A 25,534-nucleotide genomic window follows, 5' to 3' on the forward strand; every position below is an offset into this window, starting at 1 on the left:
TGTAAATGCCTTTAAAATATTTGATACTATGCTAAAACTTATATTATGTAATGGTTCTAAAATCTGGGAACTTGCATCAGATCACCTCTGCACCGTTTGCCATCTCAACATATCATTCTCTAAGCTGCCTTCTGTTTGCTACTATGAGATATCTCAGTAATACAAATAAAACCTAACTAATGCAAGACATCAAAGCAAATCAAACAAATTCAGTACCTCCTACAGCAGTACAACTAGACAAAAGCTTGTGTCTATTGCTTTTCAAACATGCCCCAGCAACTAAGTATGGAGTATCAATTCAAAAGTGTTCTCCATGGTATGGTAGGATTAGGGACCAGCTTCACACTGCTAAAAGAGAACACTGCAAGGCTGTGAGGATTGCTACACACTGCAAAAAGAGAACACTGCAAGGCTGTGAGGATTGCTACACACTGCAAAAAGAGAACACTGCAAGGCTGTGAGGATTTGCTTACCACCAGCCTCACTATTCATAACCAGATCTATGAAGCTGCTAAGAAGAATCTCCCAAACATGGTTCTTGCTGCAAAATCAGCCTACTACAATAGTAAGATCACTGAAAGTTCCACCTGAAAAGAGCTCTATGAACTTATAATCAACTTAATGCCAATGAAAGAACTTACACCACTTGCGACAACATCCTCTCCAGTCTACCTTTCTAGACCTGTTTGCAAGTTTCTTTCGTGACAGAGTTCAATCCATTTGAGATATGCTTGACAACACAATTTCAATTGACTCATCATCACCATGCAATTGTGATAAAGAGAATATATGGCAAACTTTAACAGCATTTGAACCTCTCTTTATGGAACTGATACATACAACTATAATAACGAGCACCCCAAATTCATGTGAACTCGATCAGATTCTGATATCTTTGCTGCCTGAGTGCTTAGATTTAAAATTGCCTTCATTAGCTGATGTTATCAATACATCTCTCACATTAAGGAATTCCCATCATTTTTCAAAACTGCAATTGTAAAGCTTCTGTTAAAGAAACCAACATTTAACCTCTCAATCATGTAACAAATCTTTTTGTTCCATCCCAATTTTCATCTGATCTGAATTCAAATAGATTGGGTTTTTTTTGTAATGTGGAGTCTTCATATCGCCCTTGCCACAGTATAGAAATTGCCCTTCTGGGAGTAGTTAACAACCTTCTCTCTGCTTTGGATGGTGGAAAGATTACAGTCTTTGACTTGTCTGCAGCATTTGTCATAAAAAAGACCATGCTATATTACCTCACTATCTCCAGTATGTATTTGGTATTCATGATACAGCCTTACAATGATTCAAGTACTACTCAGTCCATAGGACACGAACTGTGTCAGTAAATGGAAAACAATCCAGCCCAGTTGATCTGTTTTGGTGTTCCACAAGGCTCTGTTCCCTGCCCTATTCTCTTTATTCCATTCTCTTAGATGCTCTTAAGTGTCCTATGTCTCACCAATTTTATATTTATGACACTCAAATACACAAGGCACAGAGAGGGGCATTTCTGATGTGAAGTCATAGATGGCATGTAACAAGTTGCAGATGAATGATGATAAAACTCAAACATTCCTGATCACCACACCAAGACATTCTCATTCTCTTCCTTTACCTCAAACAATAAGTACAGTGTATCAGCAACACCAACTTTAAACTCAAAGTCAATACAAAACCATCATGTTACTTTCAACAGTACTCTCTCATTACACTAACAAACAATGAAACTATGCAAGACTGCATATCTGGAGCTGTGATGCATCAACTTCATTCACAAGTCTCTTTCGGTTGATACCACTAACACTGGTTCATACCACTAAAACACCTGTCACAAGCAGTGCTAAAAAAATCTGATAGCCCAATGCCCGGGGCCCCTTTAATTTTAGTTCGGGCGAGACCTGTATTCAAAGTAAGGTGCCTGTCAGGCTTCTCAAAAAAATAATATTTGCCTGAGGAGACTTAGATTACACTAATGAAACAAGTAAATGTAATTTCAAGATGTTGACATCCATGAAGAACACAGTGCAATCTAAATCAGATTACCACTGTCCTACATGAAAAAGAGATCTGATTCTAATCAAATGGAAGCTTTGCTAAAAATATGATTTTCTACTCCCAAACCCTCTGCCATGGTCTTGTTTTGAGAAACCACAATTTTCAGTAATCTTAAAAAATAAAAAAAAAACAACAACAAAACTTGCAGTCTATGCCCATTATATGTAATATATATATATATATATATATATATATATATATATATATATATATATATATATATATATATATATATATAACGGTAATCTGTAATAATTGGAACCTATATAGAACTATCCATTGGGCAGTTTAAATAGCGGCAATTAAAGGAAAAGAGGTCATGTCTAAAATCAAAGTTTCACATTAACTGGCTGACAATAGATAGTGAGAAGTTTTGAAGGTTGCTGTGGGTGAACCCATTGTGCTAATTTGCATTGGTAGAATCAGGAAGTGAAAGAACCCATTATAGGTAAATCAAACAGATGAGAGATGCATGTACAGGAACAAAGGTTATTACATATTATTGCCTTGAATGAGAATGTTTAAACCGCTATGTATTATATTTTTGGCAAGTCTGTGAACAGCGGCAACATTTCTTTGAAGTCAGATTTTACTGCATATATAGAATGCAAAGCATGATCATTTCAGTTATCAGAATAGTTTTCAAGTGTGTTTCATTTGTATTAAATTTATATGTCAATTGTAGCTATTGCAATATTGTCTGACAATATTAAAAAAAGATAAATTTTGGTCATGTGGAAATTGGAGTCCAGCATACCTGTCAACTTTTCAAAAGCCAAGTACCAAAAATAACAAATAAAATAGCAAGATTTGGACATAAAATAGGTTGGGTTTTATGCAGCATTTTTTTAAGTGCTGATTTCAATAAATATTGACAGATTTTCCAGGTTCAATAAGGATGAAATTCTCAAAAGACACGCTAGAGGTGCCAACATAAACTGGGGGGTGGGGGTGTGACATGTAGTGGTCAGCCATGAAATTTTATGGCTGTAGGCCAAAACATGCTTAAAGGTGAAATTGGGGAGGCGACTATTGCCCCCAACCCTTTGCCTCAATGTGCGAGCACCCATGGGGCTCTCCATTTCTTCATGTGACACGCCTTATTTTCACCCAGAACAAGCCCCTCTTATTATATTCTGGTCATCTGTGGCTAAACTGCATACTAGCTAAAGGTTAAGACTTATGTACACAAGCATAAGGTCAGTGTGACTAATTAACAATTAATCCTTATCATTACATTTATCTTGTGGAAAGGGCTGCCCTTCTGACAAATTTCAAAGAAACCATGTTCTACAGTGTGTGTGTGTGTAAGCACCAGCAATTGATTGGTAAATAAATGATGCCCTATTTCGTTGTAACTTACGATGCCTTGGACTTAATTTTAACACTTCTAATCTACGGTCACAAGTTACCGTACATGTGGCAACTGTTTTTCCTACGTTTCATATCCCACCTTATTTCCTTAGGTTTAACTCTCAAGGTATATAACACTGTTAACTAAATAAAATATTTACTCTGAATTTGTTCTTTGGGAGGCACATATACTGCGTGGTTAATTTTTTTTAAAATTTCTTCTTTAATGTAATCATGGTCATTAAAGTGTTTCTTTGGCGGAAATGGATATGCAATTTTGTTTATAAAGAAAATTACACTGTATTCACAGTAATTACTCATGGGATTGATACTGATCAGTGTCAATTTAATTTAATTTTTAATTTTTTTTAAACTTGAGTACTGTTGTAGTTTTTTTGTAAAAAATCTTTAATTTACGTGAATAATGTTTAATTTTAACATTCTGTTTATTGAAGGAAAAAATTTTGTAGTGTGATAATAATTATTTCCTTACAAAGGTATTCACAAGTGATAAAATAGAATATGGCGTCTGTGGATTACACATGATATATCTATTTATGCATGTTTGTGTTTTTTTCTTTCTGAGAAATGAAACTTGACAGACATAATGTAATAATTGAGAGTTCTCAGTGAAAAATCGGGATATATATAGGGAGGTAGGTGTGGAAATACCCCAAAATCGGGAGGTTTTTCTCCTCCCTTGAGAACTGACAGATATGAGTTGTCTGGGCTTGTGGAGTTTCAGTCAGGGCTTGTGAGTTTATTTATGACACCAGCCCAGGACATGCCTAAAAGAAATTCTTTGAGCACTGTTGTGTGCCTCTTTGTACTTTCAAGACTGAACTATTGTAATTTATTTTTATCTGGTATGTCTCAATATCTACTACAGAAATGTAAAAAATTTCAAAAATATGACTGCTCTGATCATTCGTAGAAAAACTGAGCACACATCCCCAACTCTGTAACCTTCACTGGCTACATGCTCGATCCAGAATCACACACAAAATCTGTTCACAATGCGACATTTCATTGACTGGATCCAATCCAATACGCGTGCCTGACCTCACCAATGTGTACACCAAATCCAGAAACTTACACTCCTCTTCTGACATCTCATTGTTCCTAATGTTAAACAAAGATATATGACGTTCTTTTCCAAGCACGGACCCAGTTATGTAGAACAAATTGACCATTGATCTTAGACAAAAGGACTCTGTGATCTCATTCAACAGTGCTCTTAAAACACACCTATTTGGACTACAAGAACAGGCTTAAAGACTTAATATTTACTGCAATAATTGTCTGGATGATTTGTTTTATAATTTCATGGTGTTTTTGTTTTTGTAATCTAGTCATATGTTTTTATATGTTATCTAATATTGCAAAGCACGTACAGCTTCTAAAGAATAAGTCCACTTTATTATTATCGTTACTGTTATCATTATGTATTCAGAAGGTATTGAAAGTCTTCAGTTATTTCTTGAAACAATATCTTGTATCTCAAATAATGTGAATAATTATATTTCCCTTGAAGAATGTGGCAGACTAACATTGTAAATTAATGATTGCTCTATGTGTGCTAAATTTGGCGTAAATTGTTACGTGTGGATAGGAGCAGATATGCAGCAGAATAATAGAAACTACTTAAATCATTCTTTGATAATGGATGTCTTACATGGGCATCACATGTGAGACATTTATTATTTAGTTATCTTTTGGTTTTGTATTGATGTTGCAAGATGTTGGAAATGTTAATGTATTTGTAACAATATTTTATTGCACTAGTTAAAACACTGGCAGGATAAAATCATGCAGTCATCATAATGTGGGTTTTATCATTTGGCAGGATAAAATTATACAATCATCAAAATGTAGGTTCATCAACTGGCAGGATAAAATCATGCAATCATCAAAATGTAGGATAAAATCACACAATCATCAAACTGTAGGTTTCATCAACTGGCAGGATAAAATCACACAATCATCAAAATGTAGGTTTCATCAACTGGCAGGATAAAATCACACAATCATCAAAATGTAGGTTTCATCAACTGGCAGGATAAAATCACACAATCATCAAAATGTAGATTTTATCAACCTTAGGATGATCAAGTATTTATCTGACGACTGAGTGAAACAGCACATGAAATACATCAGAGCTGTGGAAACACTTACAGACCCGATGGTTAGGTAATCCTCACACTTAAGTGAAACAGAGTTCTGATTTTCAATGCACAGATTTATTGCTTCATATATACAAGTACTGTTGTGACCTGTCATGAAAGACCATGTGTCTTGACCGACCTTGATTTGTTGTCAGCCTGGGTTGTCTCCCTCATGAGCTTCCTAGTCATAAAATTACAAAACATTTCACATTGGGTTGAGGTGGTATGGGGTGTATTTTAAACTTAGATATGTTCTCTTTTATGTCAATTAATTTGTAAAAAAAACAATTAAAATCATTGATATAATATATTTTGCTTTCTATAAATCTGGACAAAAATAGTCCCACCCTAAAAATTAAATGCTACGTCACTAATTAACTAATTAAAATCTTTACATTTCAATGGATCTTCTCCAGTGTGTATCATCAAAATATTTTATCCCATGCTATACTCAATAATGTGTTTTTTTGCTGTTGTATGTATAATCATATCATGCATACGAGGTCCACTCCTACTATATATTTAATCACAAACTTCACATTTTCGTGGCTTTTTTTAATCTAGTGGGTATCATCCTGTGCACTTTCAATCTCAAATGTCACCTTTCAATGGTTTGTCCCCAGTGTGTATCCTCTCGTAATTCTTAAAACCTTCACTCATTAGAAACATTTCATTAAAACTTCACACTTAAATGGTTTTTCTCCAGTATGTATCATCATGTGATTCTTCAGGTTTCCTTTCTGACTAAACCTTTTATCACATACTTCACATTTATATGGTTTTTCTCCAGCATGTATCCTCATGTGTATCTTCAATGACGTCCTCTGTGTAAAGCATTGATCACATACTTCACACTTGAATGGTTTTTCTCCAGTATGTATTATCATGTGCTTCCTCAGATTTCCATTCAGACTAAACCTTTTATCACATACTTCACATTTAAATGGGCTTTCTCCAGTATGTGTTCTCATGTGTACTATCAAATTATCACTCTGCCTAAACATCTTATCACATATTCCACATTTCATTGGTTTTTCTCCAGTATGTATTTTTAAGTGTATCTTCAAAGACGTCCTCTGATTAAATCTTTGACAACAAACTTCACATTTAAATGGCATGTCTCCAGTATGAATCATCATGTGAGTCGTCAAATGTCCATTCTGACTAAACCTTCTATCACATACTTCACATTTAAATGGTTTTTCTCCGGTATGTACCCTCGTGTGCATTTTCAAAGATTTTAGCTCTGTAAAGCCCCGATAACAAACTTCACATTTAAATGGTTTCTCTCCAGTATGTATCCTCATGTGCTTCTTCAGATTTCCATTCAGACTAAACCTTTTATCGCATACTTCACATTTATATGGGCTTTCTCCAGTATGTATCCTCGTGTGCACCTTCAAACTATCACTCCGTCTAAACCTCTTATCACAAACTCCGCATTTAAATGGTTTATCTCCAGTATGTATTGTCATATGCATCTTCAAGCTAGCACTCTTTCTATACTTTTTATCACAAAATTCACATTTAAATGACTTTTCTGCAGTATGCATCCACATGTGAACCTTCAGATGATCACTGCTACTAAATATTTTATAACAAAATTCACACTGAAATGGCATTTCCCAAATAAGTATCCACATAAGTATATCCAGAGACCCTGTCTGGGTATATCTTATTCATATATTCCACATTTATATGGTTTTTCTCCAATAATATTTCTCATGTTGTTCTTCGGCAGAAGGAGGCGAAAATATGACAAGTTAACATGGCTGGATAATATGGAAGCAGGTCAAAACGTACCGAAGCCGAAATGTACCCTACTTAAAACGTACTCGAGTCAAAATGTAGCCAAGCCAAAACGGACCCACGTTGAAACGTCCTAAAATTAGCCCTCAAGAAAGTCCGAACTCGTTTAGCTTTTGTTTGATTATTGTGAAACGATACATTGAATAATGTAAAAGCTTCCCTCAATATTGAGACCTCTTTAAAAAAATTAATTTTATTTACAATTAAACACTCAAGGATAAACAACATTGATTGACATTTCACTTTGCGATGAGGAATATTTAATGTAATATGTTCAATTATTACAATCCAAATAAATGAAGATAAAAGTATTGCGTAATGAATATCGTAATGCATGAGATCAATACATTGCATACCATAATGCATTTCTGGATGCAAATAGTCCATGAAAACGTAACAATATGTTCATTTTTGCGATGGTCTTAAAGTTGGCGATCGGCAAAAAAATATGTAATTATCATCATCATCATCATCATCAGTCCCGTAGTCTGGAAGACCGTTAGGGCACCGCACAAGACCTAACAACCAGCTTCCTCCTTTCCTCTCGTTTTCCGTCTTTCTCAGTGAGTCGATCAGTATCAAGCCTGTCCACTAATTATAGGTTACTGCATTTGTACGGGAAAATATTTTTTTCGGATGGAATACTGCACGACCTTGGGAGTACATATTCCGAGTTTCCTTTGACCCTTGCCACCCCATGTTGGGGTGTAGGTCAGAGTCCATTCCCTATCAAAAAGTTGGAATTCGCCGATACCATTTGGTGTCGGCATAGGGTAGCCGCTTACTAGCCGGCCCAGGAAACTTGAACGACCTTTCATCAAAATATACCTGCATGAAATCGATAGTAATATTATTTATTTTCTTAGAAATTGCGATCATAGCTTCGTTATGTCTTTAATCCGCTGAAAGACGAGACGAAAGTACAACGTTGCTGAAATTTGACATGGATCTGATCATTTGCATCCCTAGTCACGTGACTAAACAACTCTCGCAACCTACACGTCAATGACATCAGAGGTCACACAGTCAAGTGATATCAACAATACACTATTTCTAGTCTTGCTGTCGGAAAATAAATCGAACATATAAATGAAAGTCACGTAATTTAAAAAAAAATAAAAACAAAAATAGCATAAACTTCTCAAAATATTTATTGTGAAAACAACGACAGAAAATCTGTAAATGTTGCAGCAATTTGAAGAAAACCAGATTCACTACGCAGAGGTCACATGTCAATGCGGTAGTCACGTGATACCAGCAAAAAACATCGCTGACACGTGCTCGGTACTTCTTGAAGATGTTTTTCTCCACTATGCTGCGATACCGACAGGTTTCTGGTCATTGTTCTCAGAATAAATATGTTGTGAATTAAGTGTGCATTCTATATATTTTCAAAGTTCCTTCTATATGATACGTCCAAGTTCTATGTACAACAACTTTGGAAATTGGTTTATTTGTCGATATCACGTGACTATATGACCTCTAATGTCATTGACATGCTGGTTGCGAGATTTGTGTCGTCATGTGACTCGGAATGCAAATGGCCAGATCCAGGTCAAATTTCAGCAACGACGTACTTTCGTCTCGTCTGTCAGCGGATTGAAGACATGACGAATGCTGTGCTCACGATTTTTGAGAAAATAAATTATATTCCAATCGATTTCATGCAGGCATATCTCGATGAAAGGTCGTTCAAGTTAACTAGGCCGGCTAGTAAGCAGCTACCCCATGCCGACACCAAATGGTATCGGCGAATTCCAACTTTTCGATAGGGAATGGACTCTGACCCTACACCCCAACATAAATGTCCAAATATCAAAAATTGGGTGACAAGGGTCGGAGGAAACTCGGACTAGGGAGTGCAGTATATCCATCCGACAAAACAAGTTCATATTTTCCCATACAAATGCAGTAACCTTTTTATTATATGCTCATTTTTCTTATTGATCCTGAGGCTTATTTATATATACAAAATACACTACAAGAAACAAAGTAACTGAATGTGTGCCGTATTCCAAACTAAATACACAAGCGCAGATTCATTATTACACAACATTATTAATGCGCACATAACTCTGCCCAGAAAAAAATTTAAGTTAATCGCGCGCTAGACATAACTTTTGAAAGAAAATAGCGTTTTGGTATACTTAAAATTGAAATTTAGATTCATATTTCGAATTAATGTTCATTGCAACAACGTTTGCATGTGAGCTGGAATGAATAAATTTTAGTATTTTTGTCGATTCTACGAAATTTCGTGATTTTGGACTGGATTCAACTGTGCAAATTATACATGAAATACATCGGACTTAAGTAGCGAGGGAGAAGCGTGTTGACATCTGCAAATGTGTTTCTGCCCTATCACTGAATATTTGAAATCATAATGTGGGGGAAAATATGAAGTCTTTCAATTACAATTATCAAAAAGACGCTATGCGATTTAATGTTTATTTTATTTTGAGTGCAGTAAGGAGGATGTAATTGCATTTGGAATATAGTCGAAATTACAGTACAATTTCGAAATGTGTAATCAAGCTTGAGAACCCATGATATGGCTCATATAATTAGGATTTGCAGAACTACGAAAGGAAATTCAGGATGTAAAACTGTAAGTATGTTTTTTTGCCATTTTTATTACCAGCTAAATAAGAGAGTTTGTGCTTTGTCACTCGCATGTTATTTGTAGGTACCCAGCAATTTTATGAAATCTGGCATCTCCCGCCTAAATCCGAAATATTATATCAAAAACGTTAACACGGAATGCAACAATGCAGCTGGTATGTGGCAGTCCACGAAACATCTGCTTTAGTTCATTCAGAAACAAACGTAATCAACCAAAACGTAAAACTCATACTATGTGAGTGTACGTGATTTGTTTACAACACGTGCAGTCCATCTGCGTCTATTGTTTATTTACAATAGAAAGTAGTTCCTCTATGAGTGTATTATGAAGTTGATCGCGAGCTCAGTATCCTAAGATACTGAACGATTTTGACAATGAAAAGCTAACGGAGAAAAAAAAATGAGCATATAACAAAGACACTTACTCTCAAGATACTATGTCTAGTTTGTTGTTCTTTGCTATTTATTAAAACGCATTTAATTTCTAGTTTAACTAGGATGATTTTGGAAAACGATCGAGGGGAGCTACTCTGATATCGCGATAATACAGAAAAAATATGCATATGATGGCATATACTGTTTGTAATGTTGGGAACTTGGTGTATGTTGCACAAAGTGTAAATCAACTTGAAAAATATCAGCAGGAAGGACGAACAGGCCAATTTTGGAGCAAGTCTTCTTTGAACAATAAAGCTTCATACGAAAAAAATGAAAATACTAGGCCAACAACGTCAAACTGAAGCCTCTAACCGACCGAGATATTCTTTAATTGATTACCTCATTGTGTTACTTTATCTTTGTCGCATTTATTTTCAAATTTCTATGTGTGTTTGTTTACCCGTCGGACGCTCATTTTTTGTCGCACCCTCCCTGCTGCTGTAGTGTGAGAGTAATTAAATCATTATTATATCAATAATGGAATCTCTCAGATCTAGATTAGATCGAGAGCGACTAGAGGCAATTAAGAAATATATCACTGTTCGTGATGCTGTCAATCAGCAACTACAAGCGCATCAGGAGTCTCAGAAGGAATTTGCAGAAGGTAGAGAGCAGTTATTTAAACCAATTGTCGAACCAACGCTTTTTTTAAAAAGCAACTGAGTCGGCTCAAAAAGCTCTTGAGACATTACCTGTTGATATTGTTGGCCGTCTTCAAGCAGCTCAACCACTACCCCAGCAACCTCCTCAACCACAACCTAAAGTTCAACCACGACCTCTGCCAAGAGTCAGAATTAACGTTACAGATATATTCACTCGTGAAGGTATTGCCACTTTCAAAGACCCAAACCAAGTAATTAATATTGCCGCGTTTGGATATCGTGATAGAAATTGGAATATGAAACCCGAGTATGTTAATATTCTAAAAGCTGCTGACTGGGTCAGGGATATATATCGCATCGATATATCAGATCTGAACAAGATATTAATAGTTTTGACCTCTTCAACAATACAGTATATGAGTATATTGAACAAGTAAAGCAAGAAAGGAGATCAAAAGAAGAAAAAATGAAGTAGCAACTTGAAAAAGCAAAAGCAGAAAGGAAATCAGCCTCAAGAGCATGGAAGAAATAAAGCAGATAAAACAACAAGTGAGGAAGGAGGAGCAACAGAAAGTGGTCTTGTTAGTCGAGGAAATGGTCTTATTACTCCATGTCCCAATTACGTCCTTGCAGATGTTGAAAGACTATAAAGTCTGATTGGCGGAAAACGAGCCGGTAATAATTCCCCAGAAATAACTAATGAAGCAGCTGATATTTGTCAACGATTATTTACAGGTATCATGGACATTAATGTTTATCGATCTATCATCGATGAAATCGTTGATGATTATCACAGTGATTGAGGGTATACAATTAGATACATTGACTAAAATAAGACGATCATACATAATACTCAACGTGGACCGATCATGGTCAGGGTGATAAATTCGCGATTACCAACCTATACAGCGATCTACGGTGATGGACTCGGTGATGTTGTTCAGGGTCTATTTAGAACGATAGTCCCAGAAGCAATACCGATTGCAAAACAAGTATCAAATGAAAGCTATTGACGTTGTTCGTGATAAAGGTATTGGTGCTGTTGGTGATGTTGCCAGCAAAACGTTATCAGCAATCAAGGATAGACTAAAACGATTAATACGACGACAACCACAGCCAGTTAAATTGCCCAGTACTAAAGTTATGCCTTACAATGTTAGTAAAATAATAAATCAAGCTGCAACTCAAAGGCTAGCATAGTGGCTGGTGTATCACTATCAGAAAAAGAAAAAAATATAACTGCAAGTTTAGTAGCAGGAAGTGGTATTCGTTTTAGACGATAGCAATTATAATAAATTGTTCAAACGTATATCTGATCCAGCATTTGACATGGATGCGCCAGTCCTCAAAGATTAATCTGTGCGCGATTATCAGTATTATTCCTATGACGAACGAGAGCCAAATCAGCGTGGACGAATCGAACTTCAAGTTCAGGATACAAGCATATATTTTTTACCGGCTGAGGAAGTCAGTAAAGTAGAAGGTATACTTTTACAAGCATATATTACAGGAATCAGAACTGGTGATCGTCCTGGTTTTGTTAACAATGGTATTAGGGCGTTATTTAAAAGTGCCATATACATGATTGACGGAAGACCCATTGAATTAAACCTGGAAAACGTTGATATTGCCACGACGATACTTGGCTTTGCAAGATACAGCGATGATTACTCAAGATCAGCTGGTCCGTTAATGATGTTTGCAAAGGATACAACTGATCATCCAGAAAGCAGACAGTATGATATAAGACGACCAAGAAACAATGCCGACAACGCTGACTCTAATGTGTGGCCGGTGGTTCATGTTGCTAATCAAGAATTCAGCTTAAGATTTGCGGCACTTAGATCAATATTAAATGATGAAGAAGAATTTTCATGTGTGATTCCACTATCACATATATTTATATTTTTGTAGACATGTCAGAAATGTTATTTTCGGAGCCAAGCATACAGTTGTACTTGTTAGAAAAGACAACGAAAATTATGAAGTCTGGCGACCCGACGCAGTTGGTGCATGTATAGTAGGACTAACAAAATTTTCTTTGTGGATGCCAGTAGTGACTCCATCGATCGGCGAAGTACAAAGTTACTCTTTTATGAGTCAAGGTGGTAAATCAACAGTGTCATGGTTGACAATGACAACAGACATTATTTCAAGTGAAGCTGATAGTTTATTTACATGGCAGATAGCATCACAGCAGGGCGTTTCTGCACCGCGATATATATTTATCGTATTTCAGGAAAAAGCACGAGAAAACACACAAACACGAAATCCACTGGTATTTGACACGCTTGGATTTAGTAAAGTTTTTTTCTTTTAAGGATAAATGGGCATCAGGAACCATCCGAAGAAGGATTAATGAGTTTTGATCACAATAATGTAGCACTTGCTTATTATCGGTTGATGAAATTTATGGGGCTTGTTCCGAATGTTGATTCTGGTTCGCAGATATCTCAGCGTGATTTTACAACGCTGTATCCAATCTATTGCTTTCTTTGGAACATTTAGACCTACTCAGGCAATCTGTCGTTGATATACACTTCCGAGCTCGTGTAGCACGATCAGCACCAAGAATACCTGGTCCACCAGTTATTCCTGGTGGTTACAGAGCAATCGATGTTATACTCTCAGACAAAACATGTAAATAAATCACTCATGATATTACATGTCATATCATCATGTTAGTATTACTCTGGCATCTGGTCAGGTTAATAAAACTTCAATCGAAATCAGCAAAGACTGTGAAATAAAAATATCACTAAAAAGAACAAATCGAAGGTGGTCAAAATAAACTATCATTGTCAGAAAGTCAACTCAGGCACTTCAATAAAGCTAAAGAATCAAACACCGGTGTTAGACGTAATATTTCTGCGGGTGCCACTAAAGACGCATTCAAGACGGGTGGTATATTTCCACTTCTTTCAGCTATACCAGCGTTAATAGCCGATGAAGCCCCAGCTGTTGCAAAAGTAGCTTCACTTGGTGCTGTTCGAACTGCTGCTGAGATGGCATTAGAACAGGTCACGGAATAAAGAGTTCCAAAAAGAGACAGGGAATAAGACTACCAGGAATTCCCCACCCGTGGTACGGTAAAGGTCTGAGACTTCTTTGAACACTTCCTTAGACGCAAATCGTCTCCTTCCTACGTCAAATTTTGATTTCATTGATGCTTCTAAGCGATTAAGTATCTAAAACTTCAGGTGCTTTTACGCGTGATCAATACCAGAACAACCAAACCGTGTTGAAATCGGTATCATTAACCTCGATAAAAGTTCTGGTCCTGGTACTCATTGGGTTGCCTACGCGATTGGTCCACGTGGAATTATGTATTTTGATTCGTATGGGTTGACGCCACCAAGAGAATTTTTTAAATATGTCAGCACTGGAATATGTAGTATTCCTGCAATTTAGTATTCAACATTACCAAAATAGACAATAACCGATCCACCAATATGTGACCATGAAGTAATTGCTGTACTCGACACTGGCAAGGTCGCTGACACCACTTTTTATAGTCGTGCATGAGTATACAAGTGGACGGTATAACCGTACACAGTCGTTTTAAACAGATCTTAAAGCATAATGGTAGATATTTACGGAAGATCTTCTCTGAGTCTTACTCAGAGTAACACTCAGCAAGGCGAATTATTTATATATGCAACCCTTGATGAGGTCAAGGATGAACTCGCTAATATTTTCAGTTTTGCAAATGTGGACCAAAATGAAGTCGTTGTTTTTCAAGAAAAATAGAGACGATTAAAAACGAACAATATCCCTTTGACATGTATTATTCTGCGGGTTCCAGATGCGACCGAAGATAACTTAGTGGTGTTTACTAAAAACGGTAAATTAAAAAATCGTAGGAATCAGTTCTATCAATCATGGGGAAAAGTGTTGGACGCATCAGAAGAATTGGGGATATTATGTATGGCGATCTCAACATGAGTAAAAATACAAATATTAATGTGAGAGAACCAAAATCAGACGATGATGTGGTAACAGAAAGATATGTAGACAGCAACAACAACACGATCAGAACTGAGATCAATAATAGTTTATTAACCTCATGTGATACAATGACTGGTTCTCTCAATATAACTAATAATACAACTACTGGTCTTGGAGAACCAGAATCAAGCGATGACGCTGCAACGAAGAAATACGTCGATGATAGCACCGTTCCGATGATGAACTCGTTAATGACAATCAATAGTGGAATGACCACATTTAGATCTGAATATTGTATTCATGTACAAACGTATTTAAATTGTCGTAGAAACATAAATAGAACCATTAATTAATTTATTGGGAGTCCATTAGTCATCGAATAAAGCTCTCTGAGATAAGAAAATTACCGACAGTATATTATATACGGTAGCATCTGGATCAACATTATGGTCACCACTCAATAAATCCATTGAACATCACGCTGAGGTTACCGGTATATACAGGTTCTCAGTACTCGGTACTACGACATTTATGATATCCAACACAATATCACAGCGTTATCCAATTAACAAGTTACAGAACCTGAAGAAAAAGGCAACCCCGTGTTGTGTTATTGGTGTCTTGAATTAGTCGCTAAACTACCAACTACTTAAAACATAATGAATCGACATTCAACATTACAGATACAATCAAGTATGTGAGTGGCAAACCAAACTGAAAAATATCATTGACGAGTATACAGTAAAAGTAAAAAGATATCGCAGACGTGTAGTTGTCTTTGACATAGTTGCGTACTAATACGGTGTCTGTTGTTATCCCTGGAACCGACGTATTGCTATCAACGATAACAATGACATCACCAGCAGTTATAACAATTTATGTTTCAGCTGCAACAACAATTGATGGTATTCTTAATATCATCGCTATAATATATTAAAGTCTGTAACTTCGCTAACTTTTAATCATAATATATGAGTCGCACGGACAGCAAATGAAGATGTATTTATATATCTACGTGTACAAATACAAAATTGCATGAGTATAAAATAAAGTCCACACAGCGACGCTAGCCTACTCCAAATTTTCTTCGTTGATATCATCAGGCCTTACCGATGGAATAATATCAGATACTGAGTTTACATAAATTATTAAGATTTACAAGGAGGCAATGACTGCATCAGAATCTACGTCCGATTTAGAAAATCGGGATTTAGAATCCTGATTTAAAATCAGGGGTTTAACAATAACGGCGTCATCGCATGAATTACTGCAACAGATCGTCGCTAATACAACACCGTTGAAAACCACGATGCTATATGCAAGCTCAACCAGTCCTGATTTCAACGTCAACTTTCCAACTGCAATTACAGCTAAAGAATCAGCACTAGCACAATTATGAGTATATCATAGTTGGTCAAATATTAGATCAAATTCATTATGTTGGTTGCAAGCAAATAATTCACATAAAAATAAACCAGATAGAACCCCCGATTGGCAAGTTTTTGGTATTCCCCCACGTAATTATCAAATTGAACAAATCAACGATGGATTTCAGCGCAGAATTAAATATATGATGGCAAAAAAATCTAAAATATCTATCACTGTTCACTAAACAACATTATCAGTCGCGATAGAAGTAAACTTGCCAGAGTATGATGTAGATATATATCAATCGTCCATCCGAACAGTATTAGGATGGCCTGAAATATCATATGTTTATCAAGGATCATTACAGCCTAAATGTGTCGCCTTTGTCACAGATAAAAAATATTTATAAAACTTCCAGAATATCGACAAAATTATCCATGGGTATCTAGTATTTCTAGATTTGAAGCTTCTGATGGTGAAATTCTCCCCGATTTACAGCAAGAAATATATAAATATAACGATTGTGACGAATCATTCATCGATGAAAAGTTTATCAAATCATCTTTCGACATAATTAAACCCGAGTATGCACGTGTATTTTATAACCTGCAAAATGTATTTTCCAGTATCACACAACACTACAACAACGACGTAAAAAAACAGATTATTGAAACGATACAACATCTAAATCAGGTTATATCAGACCTTAAATATATCAATCAAGCTATCACTGAAACAGTGATTTTCTTTGGTGATAAATTCATTGACCTCAGTGTAATAACAAAAAAAACAGGTTTATTCGATCATTATAAAATAACAGAAACAGAATTACCAGCATTGAAATTACAAGGATTTAACACTGATTGGTTGTTTTTTTTAAAAAATCAGTCAACGATCTCATCAATGAAAATCTTCCAAACATTTTTCAGTCCTGGAGAAAACAGCCCCGCCAGCAGATGTTCTAAAAGGTAATAATGATCCATACGGCCATGGCAGGCATATTTCACCAGGAATTGTAAATATAGCATAAACGATCGCAATCAATCTTGCATGTGATGCAATTGATGGTAGCTATCAAGTAGATCTTCAAAAATCCAGTCAGGCCCAGCAGGAATATATTTTATATACATTTACACCTCAAATACCTCCTGGATATTTGATCGTACAAGACACCTTTAATCCAGTCTATTTGAGGTGTCAAAATCCGCTAGTATCAAGGATAAATTTCAAACTTACTGACCAGACCGGACACTTGCTTGATTTGCAACAAAAAGTTTTGAATATAAATCTATATGTAAGATCAAAGATTTTCACGTTTGTCATTGATTTTCAATCCTGATTCCTAATCAGGGGAAATAAAATATATTACAACAGAATTTTTTCCACTGATTCTCGTTCAGATTTCAGGTAAATGGTGCTCAAAATTGTTAAAATCCTACCGAAAAAAGAAAAAATAAAAAATTACAATTTCATAAATATATTATAACAATTTATTTTGTTACTGATCAGCAGTCAGATTTCAGGCAAATGCTACTCACAATTGTGAAAATCAGTTAGATCTTATAATGTGATGGGGTAAATGGTACTTAAAGTAACAATTGTAGGATTGATTTCATAATATGCTTGGGTAAATGTAATTCAAAATAATGAAAATCCTACAGACAACAGAAAATTACATAATAATAATAATAATTTTAAAAAATATTGCTGAATAAAAATAAATATTGTTATCAGAATAAAAATAAATCTGATTCAGAATAAGCACTATTATCATGTTATTATTTTGTGTTAACACTTTTACAATCACTTGTAACTTTGTCATTGTATTCATTTTCACAATCCGTTACCACAGACAAAGCTGAAACGCGCTAGCTGTTGCCATAACGTTTACTTTCACAGACCCCTTTAGTGACGTTTTTACTACTTTCACTTTGACAATCGCTACGTTCACTGACAGCGCGTTCATTTTCACTATCTGACATAATCTTTCTTAATTGCTTTACCCGTGTATTCACAATCTTGTATGTTTCGTATTCATGAGATGATTCTGATCTAATTTTTTCAATCGCTCGTGATAGAAAACAATTTCTTTTTAAACTTATGTATCATTGAATGTCGCCAAGGATTTGAATCAGCTTACTTAATCGGAATTCTGCTAGTAAAATATATATATATATATATATATATATATATATATATATATATATATATATATATATATATATATATATATATCTTCAATTGTTTTTTGTTATAATGATTCAAAATCACACCAAAAAAATTCAGGATTAACTTCATCAGATATTTTTATACCGTCATATTTTAATATTTGAATTGCAGAAATAATAACAATGATATTTTCAAAATTCATTATATAATAAATGCTTATTTCAAATAACTATATATTTATAATTAAACAAATATTTACACAACAAAGCACAACCCTCATGTGAACTCTTAGATTGCCAAACGCCATTCTAGCAAGTTAAGAGGGTACATATATAAACTTAATTCTATGGACATCACAACATACAAACTAAATTAACTTAATTTTATGGACGGGACAAAATTAACTTATTCTATAACCTAATTCTATGGACGACATAACACTAACTTATTCTACAACTTAATTCTAAGGCCGGCACAATACATATACTGGGCCTTCTCTGCGTTCAACAGATTTCTGAACACCCTCCCTCATAATCAACCCCTGGGAGTGCAAAAGAGCTCCCACCACTTGGTGACATGGTGGGAGAGTCACTTTTTGCTGTCGAAATTTGAACTTGAAGCGAACCCCAATAATAACACTGGTCTTATGCTATATAAGCTAACGAATACTTAGAAATCCAAAAGTAACTCCCGCAATGGGCGTCACTTTTCGCTGTTTGTTTTATTAATTATTATCGCTGACGAAATCTAGAGGAAGCCAGAAACCTGACAGATTCAGAAAAATAAGAATAATGTTTCTCAAATACCAACAAAACCATATATTTTAATATTTGAATTGCAGAAATAATAACAATTGAATTGAAAAAGAAACAAGAAATTTGGGGGTGCGTGGCCTGCGCCTGACGTCCCGCTTGCCAAAGGAAAGTGAAGCGTCTCTCATAGCCTCTCCTTCCCAGGTGTAGTGATCGCCGCAGGACCACTGTCTCGCTCTGCGGGGCAGGAGGTTACTTGCATATGGCCTCTCCTACACTATTGTGTCCACAACAGCACCTTCACGCGGTACCCCCTGTTTTAACAGAGCCTGCTGTGTGGCGCGACCGAGTACCCGGCGGTATAACTGGGCGGGCAGACTGGGCTCATTAGCCTTGGCAGGCAACCAGTCTAAGAGAAGGGAAATTCTGACCCCAAACCCGGGCAGATGAAGCTCGTTAGCCTTATCAGGCAGTTCATCTAGGAGAAGGAAACTCTGATTCAAAACCAACCAAGTCCCATCCATTGGATTATGGCTCCACTGCCTTGTGGATATCTTCGGGAGAAGGAAAGGCTACGGGAGTAAACCCAGACAGAAAATCAGGAGTGGAGCCCCTAAGGCGGCTGGGGGTCGACTACGACCTCCTTCCGGCAGCTCCTGCATCCAAACTGGTGCCAAATGTCATGCTCGGCATTCCTTTGGACCCCACCAGCAAGGACGAGAGGGGGATCCTGACGTCTGGGCAGCCCAGGATCTCCATATTCCACGCCCAGGCTTGCGCCCTGGAGAGGACACTCCAGTCTCGCTATTGAGTGAGGAAACAACACGGAAGCTGACAGTTTACGGGTTATAAGTCCCACCCGATTGGCGTAGGGAAGGGGCGCCACGGGTCAGCTTTGACGGTGGGAGGGATCATCGTGTCCCACTGGCCAACTATCGCCCGCCTCAAGCCGGGCAGCCCCCGGTCAATAAAGTGTTGACCCGCCGTCGTCTGCCTGCTCCAGTGGGTGTCTGGAGCTCAGTGTGTTGTTCAGCATGACAAGCAGACGGTAATTCCACACCAGACAAAAGAAACAAGAAACCAATAAAGAAGACTCCAGCTCTTCGATTTGCAAGCTGGAATGTGCGCACCATGTGTACAGGCATCTCCGACGACCTCAGAGAAGTGGACGACACCAGAAAGACGGCCATCATCGATAGAGAACTCACCAGACTAAATATCAGCATAGCTGCCCTCCAGGAAACCAGGCTCGCCTCTAGTGGCTCCCTCAGAGAGGAAAACTACACCTTCTTCTGGGAGGGTCGAGAACCTGAGGAGCCCCGTCAGCACGGAGTGGGCTTTGCCATCAAAAACAATCTCCTGGCCTCGGTTGAACCTCCAACAGGGGGCACTGAGCGTCTCTTGTCCATCCGCCTCACCACTACTTCAGGTCCTGTCAACATCATCAGTGTCTACGCCCCAACCCTCACGTCATCAGAAGACGTGAAGGATCAGTTCTATGGGCAGCTGGACGAACAGATCAAAGGATGCCCCAAAAAAGAACCACTATTCCTCCTCGGCGACTTTAATGCCAGAGTAGGTGCGGACCACGAGTCCTGGCCTACCTGCCTCGGATATCATGGCACTGGAAAGACCAACGAAAACGGCCAGATACTGCTGGAGCTATGCACCTACCATGGCCTGTGCATCACAAACACCTTCTTCAAGTGTAAGCCACAACACAAAGTGTCATGGAAACACCCCAGATCTCATCACTGGCACCAACTCGACTTGGTCATTACCAGGCGCTCTGCCCTTAACAGCGTCCTCTCCACCAGAACCTACCACAGTGCAGACTGTGACTCCGACCATGCCCTTGTGAGCAGCAGAGTGCGACTACAGCCACATGTGCTACACCGCACAAAACCAAAATTATGTCCTCGCATAAACACTGCACAGATGTCAGTCCCTGCCAAGGTGGAGGAGTATGTGTCTGCCCTGAACAAGGCTCTCCAGGACCTGCCTGAGTATGACGCTACAGCCAAGTGGAACGCCATGAAGGGTGCCATCTACAGTACAGCTATGTCAACGTTTGGCAAGAAGGAACGACCCAGCCAGGACTGGTTCAATGCACACCTATCAAGGATGGAACCACAAATCGAGGAGAAACGAAAAGCCTTCATAGCTTACAAAAAATGCCCTAATGAAAGGACGCTTGCTGCTCTCAGAAGTGCCCGAAGTAACACCCAACGCATTGCTAGACAGTGTGCGAACGAGTACTGGCAACAACTGTGTGAAGGGATCCAGCGCAGTGCCGAGTCCGGACACATCCAAGGCATGTACAGTGGCATCAAGAAGGCTCTAGGCCCTACAGTGAAAGGGGTCGCTCCCCTGAAATTCCTGACGGGAGAGAAGATCACAGACCTTGGGCAACAGATGGCCAGATGGGTGGAGCACTACTCAGAACTATACTCCCGAGAAACATCAGTCACTGATGCAGCCCTCAGCAGCATAAAGAATCTGCCCACCATGGAAGAGCTCGACAAAGTGCCAACCTTAGAGGAGCTCAGCAAAGCAATCGACTGCCTTCCAAACGACAAAGCACCAGGTAGTGACAGCATCCCACCCGAAGCTATCAAACGTGGAAAACCAGCATTGATTAAACCACTGCACGAGCTACTTTGCCGCTGCTGGGAGGAAGGAGTAGTCCCCCAAGACATGCGTGATGCCACAATTGTGACCCTTTACAAAAACAAGGGCGACCGCAGTGACTGTAATAATTACAGAGGGATCTCGCTCTTGAGTATTGTTGGTAAAGTGTACGCCCGCATCATACTCAACAGGCTGCAGTTGCTGGCAGACCGTGTGTACCCGGAATCACAGTGTGGCTTCAGAGCAGGCAGATCGACGACAGACATGATCTTCTCCCTACGACAACTCCAAGAGAAGAGCAGAGAGCAAGGTCAACCACTCTACATGATGTTCATCGACCTCACCAAGGCCTTTGACTTGGTCAGCAGGAAGGGCCTTTTTGAACTTCTGAGTAAGATCGGTTGCCCCCCAAAACTCCTCAGCATGATAATCTCTTTCCATGCAGATATGAAGGGAACAGTCCTGTATGATGGATCATCCTCAACTTCCTTCCCAATTAACAGTGGTGTGAAGCAGGGCTGCGTGCTGGCACCAACACTTTTTGGGATCTTCTTCTCCCTGCTTCGACACGTCCACGGATGGCATATATCTACACACCAGGTCTGATGGGAGCCTGTTCAACCTGGCACGACTGCGCTCAAAGACCAAAGTGAGAGCTGTGCTCATCAGGGAGATGCTTTTTGCAGATGACGCAGCTCTTGTGGCCCACACCGAGGAAGCCCTCCAGAGACTGGGAGACCGTTTTGCTGTTGCCTGCACGCACTTTGGTCTCACAATCAGCTTGGAAAAAACAAATGTCAGCGTGCAAGATACCACCATTGCCCCTTCAATCAAAATCAACGGTGTCACCCTGGAAGCAGTCAACAACTTTACCTACCTAGGGTCAACCATCAGCAACACTCTCTCGATTGATATGGAGCTGGACAGAAGGCTTGGAAAGGCAAACACCATCATGGCTCGATTAACAAAGAGGGTTTGGGAAAACAACGCGCTGACAGAGCACACCAAGGTCCGAGTCTACCAGGCCTGCGTTCTCAGCACCCTTCTATATGGAAGTGAGACGTGGAGTACCTACATGAGGCAAGAACGCCGGCTCAACTCCTTCCATATACGGTGCCTAAAACGCATCCTGAAAATCAGCTGGCAAGACCGTGTTCCACACAGCGAGATCCTGCAGCGTGCAAGTACCCCCAGCATGTACTCCCTGCTAATTAAACGCCGCCTTCGATGGCTGGGTCACGTCCGACGCATGGAGGATGGAAGGCTGCCAAAGGACATCTTATATGGACAGCTGGCCACTGGCATGAGAAGAGTCGGACGCCCCTCACTCCGTTTCAAAGATGTGTGCAAGAGGGACATGAAGGCATGCAACATTTCACCCGATGGCTGGGAAGAGCTGGCTGAGGACCGAGGCACCTGGAGACTGATGGTAAACAATGGCATATCAGTCGCTGATGCGAGGAGAGGCCAGTTGGTGGCAGAGAAACGTAAGTGAAAGAAGAACGCAACAGCAACCACAGTAATGCAGACTTCCCAGTATGTCTGCACCAACTGCAGTAGGGACTGTCACTCACGTATAGGCCTGCACAGCCACAGCAGACGTTGCCAACAGAGACAGGCAACACCCCAAGGGCGCTATTCGCATGGTCTTTCGAGACCGAGTCGCCAATGATGATGAAAAATTATGTATAAGATACAGGCTCTACCTTTATCTGTCAGAGTTATCTTCCTTGACTAAGCCCAAAATCACTGACGTTGAATTTCTCTGTCTTACAATAGAGTCATAGTCTAAAGTAAGATACTCTTGTTTGTATTTCTTTGAAACTACCAATTTGGTTATATTATTTGCAACACGATGAGAAAAAGTTAACCCAAAAAATAATTTGTGTATAAGCGAATACTGTTGTAAAATACAGGTGAGATAATTTTTAACCGCTCTATCATTTAAACGACCTAATTATTTCCCTTCATCCGGAGGGTTCATAGCAAACAATGGGAGATACTGAAATATTATTTTTTGTTTATATTTCTCCGAAAATGCTGATTTGGTAATATTATCTGCGACGCATTTAACCAATGGTATGCAAATATCAAAATATTAGCCAGCTATAGTCATTGATTGAAATATTATTTCTTCACCAGTCTCCACATTCACAGATTTAATAACCATCCTTGCAATTATTTTGTGCATACCAGTTTCACCAAATTTGCAGTTTTTACTTTATGTAAAGGCTCGTAAATTATTCAAGGAATCATCTTTCGGATCTGAATTAATGTGATCGTTCAAAAGACCCTTTATGATTAATCTGTGAAAGCACTCCTAGACGAATTTATAACAGAAATAATGTTACTTCCCTAACAGTAACTTTGACATAACCAGTATTAGTGACAAAACCGACTCGTTTTTTTTTCAATCGACGGTTCCTGAAGATACTATCATGAGATGCTTCACAAATCTTGATAATAGACTGTTTCATAAATTCGTTTTGCTCCATTTTGTATAATGTTATTTATCTAAATAATTATTCAGAAAATGTGGCGAGATAGACTTCAGCGTTTTTTTTAATGAACTTATCAATGCCGGAGTTTTCTTTATCATAATATCGTTTCAGCTCTATTTTTTTTACCACCACATTGTACATACAGCTGTGTTTCTCTTCTAACCCCAACACCACACCTAAAACACGGTTTTGGCCCTAGACTGCCTCTTCGCACGCTTTGTAGGTTAAGTCCACAGAATTCGTTTATGCAAGCTTTGTTACAGGGAGTTGTAGAACCTATCATTATTTATTTACAATTATTCTTTGTTTGAATCATTATATATATATATATATATATATATATATATATATATATATATATATATATATATATATATATATATATATATATATATATATATATATATATATATATATATATATATATATATTTGTCTTTGAGAGATTATCTACAAGCGAACCTTCTAAAGCTATATTCGATCTTGACAGAAGAACCCTTGACTTCTCGAGGCGAGCTCTGGTTGATCCGATGAACATATATCTAACTAAAAGTATTCATTACGCCAAGAAAGAATTTCGCGATGATGGTGCAGTTCTGTTTGTCTTCTCATTTGATTGTTTTACGTTCAGTAAAAATTCCAAACCAGGAATGTTGACTGGTATTGACAAACCGTGTTATAAACAAGCGTATCCTGTGACTGCAGATATTTATGCAATATAACCGCTGAATAATAAACTATGATCAGTTTGTACGGTCCAATGGAGATATTTATCGTACAGAATCTCTCCATAAAGAAATGAAAAACCTTGCGTTGAAATATACCAATGACGATGCTGAACATTTACTGAGTAATTGCTTTTACTGTTCCGTCAGTTGCTGCTCATTTTGCTCAGAAGGAAAATTCATGGAAACCAACACGGTTGGAATTTCTTGAATAAATACAAAGCATTTGTGTTGAATACAGACGCGGTGGATTATGGAATACTAGATACGATTATAAAGATGTTATCTCGGTTGATTTGGTTGCATGTTATCCTGAAGTTTTCTTGGAATGTGAAAGTGTTTGAAATACTTTGAGCGAGTTGGAGATCCAACACACGAGATGACCAGAGTT

The 25,534-nt window shown here is 38.0% G+C and overlaps 1 protein-coding gene across 1 annotated transcript in view; it reads right to left on the reverse strand.

Moving 5' to 3' along the window:
- The window catches only part of LOC149798318 (uncharacterized), a 173,305-nt gene extending 165,924 nt beyond the window's left edge, over positions 1-7,381 (reverse strand). The window contains exon 1 of the mRNA XM_089960862.1: positions 6,247-7,381. Within this exon, the coding sequence (XP_089816988.1) occupies positions 6,247-7,222 (976 nt within the window). The 5' untranslated portion in view covers positions 7,223-7,381. The remainder of the gene's footprint in view (positions 1-6,246) is intronic.
- Positions 7,382-25,534: the final 18,153 nt, after the last annotated feature.

This window comes from Sinohyriopsis cumingii, chromosome 6, assembly GCF_028554795.1.
Source record: "Sinohyriopsis cumingii isolate HCF-2022 chromosome 6, ASM2855479v2, whole genome shotgun sequence".
Taxonomy (NCBI): domain Eukaryota; kingdom Metazoa; phylum Mollusca; class Bivalvia; order Unionida; family Unionidae; genus Sinohyriopsis; species Sinohyriopsis cumingii.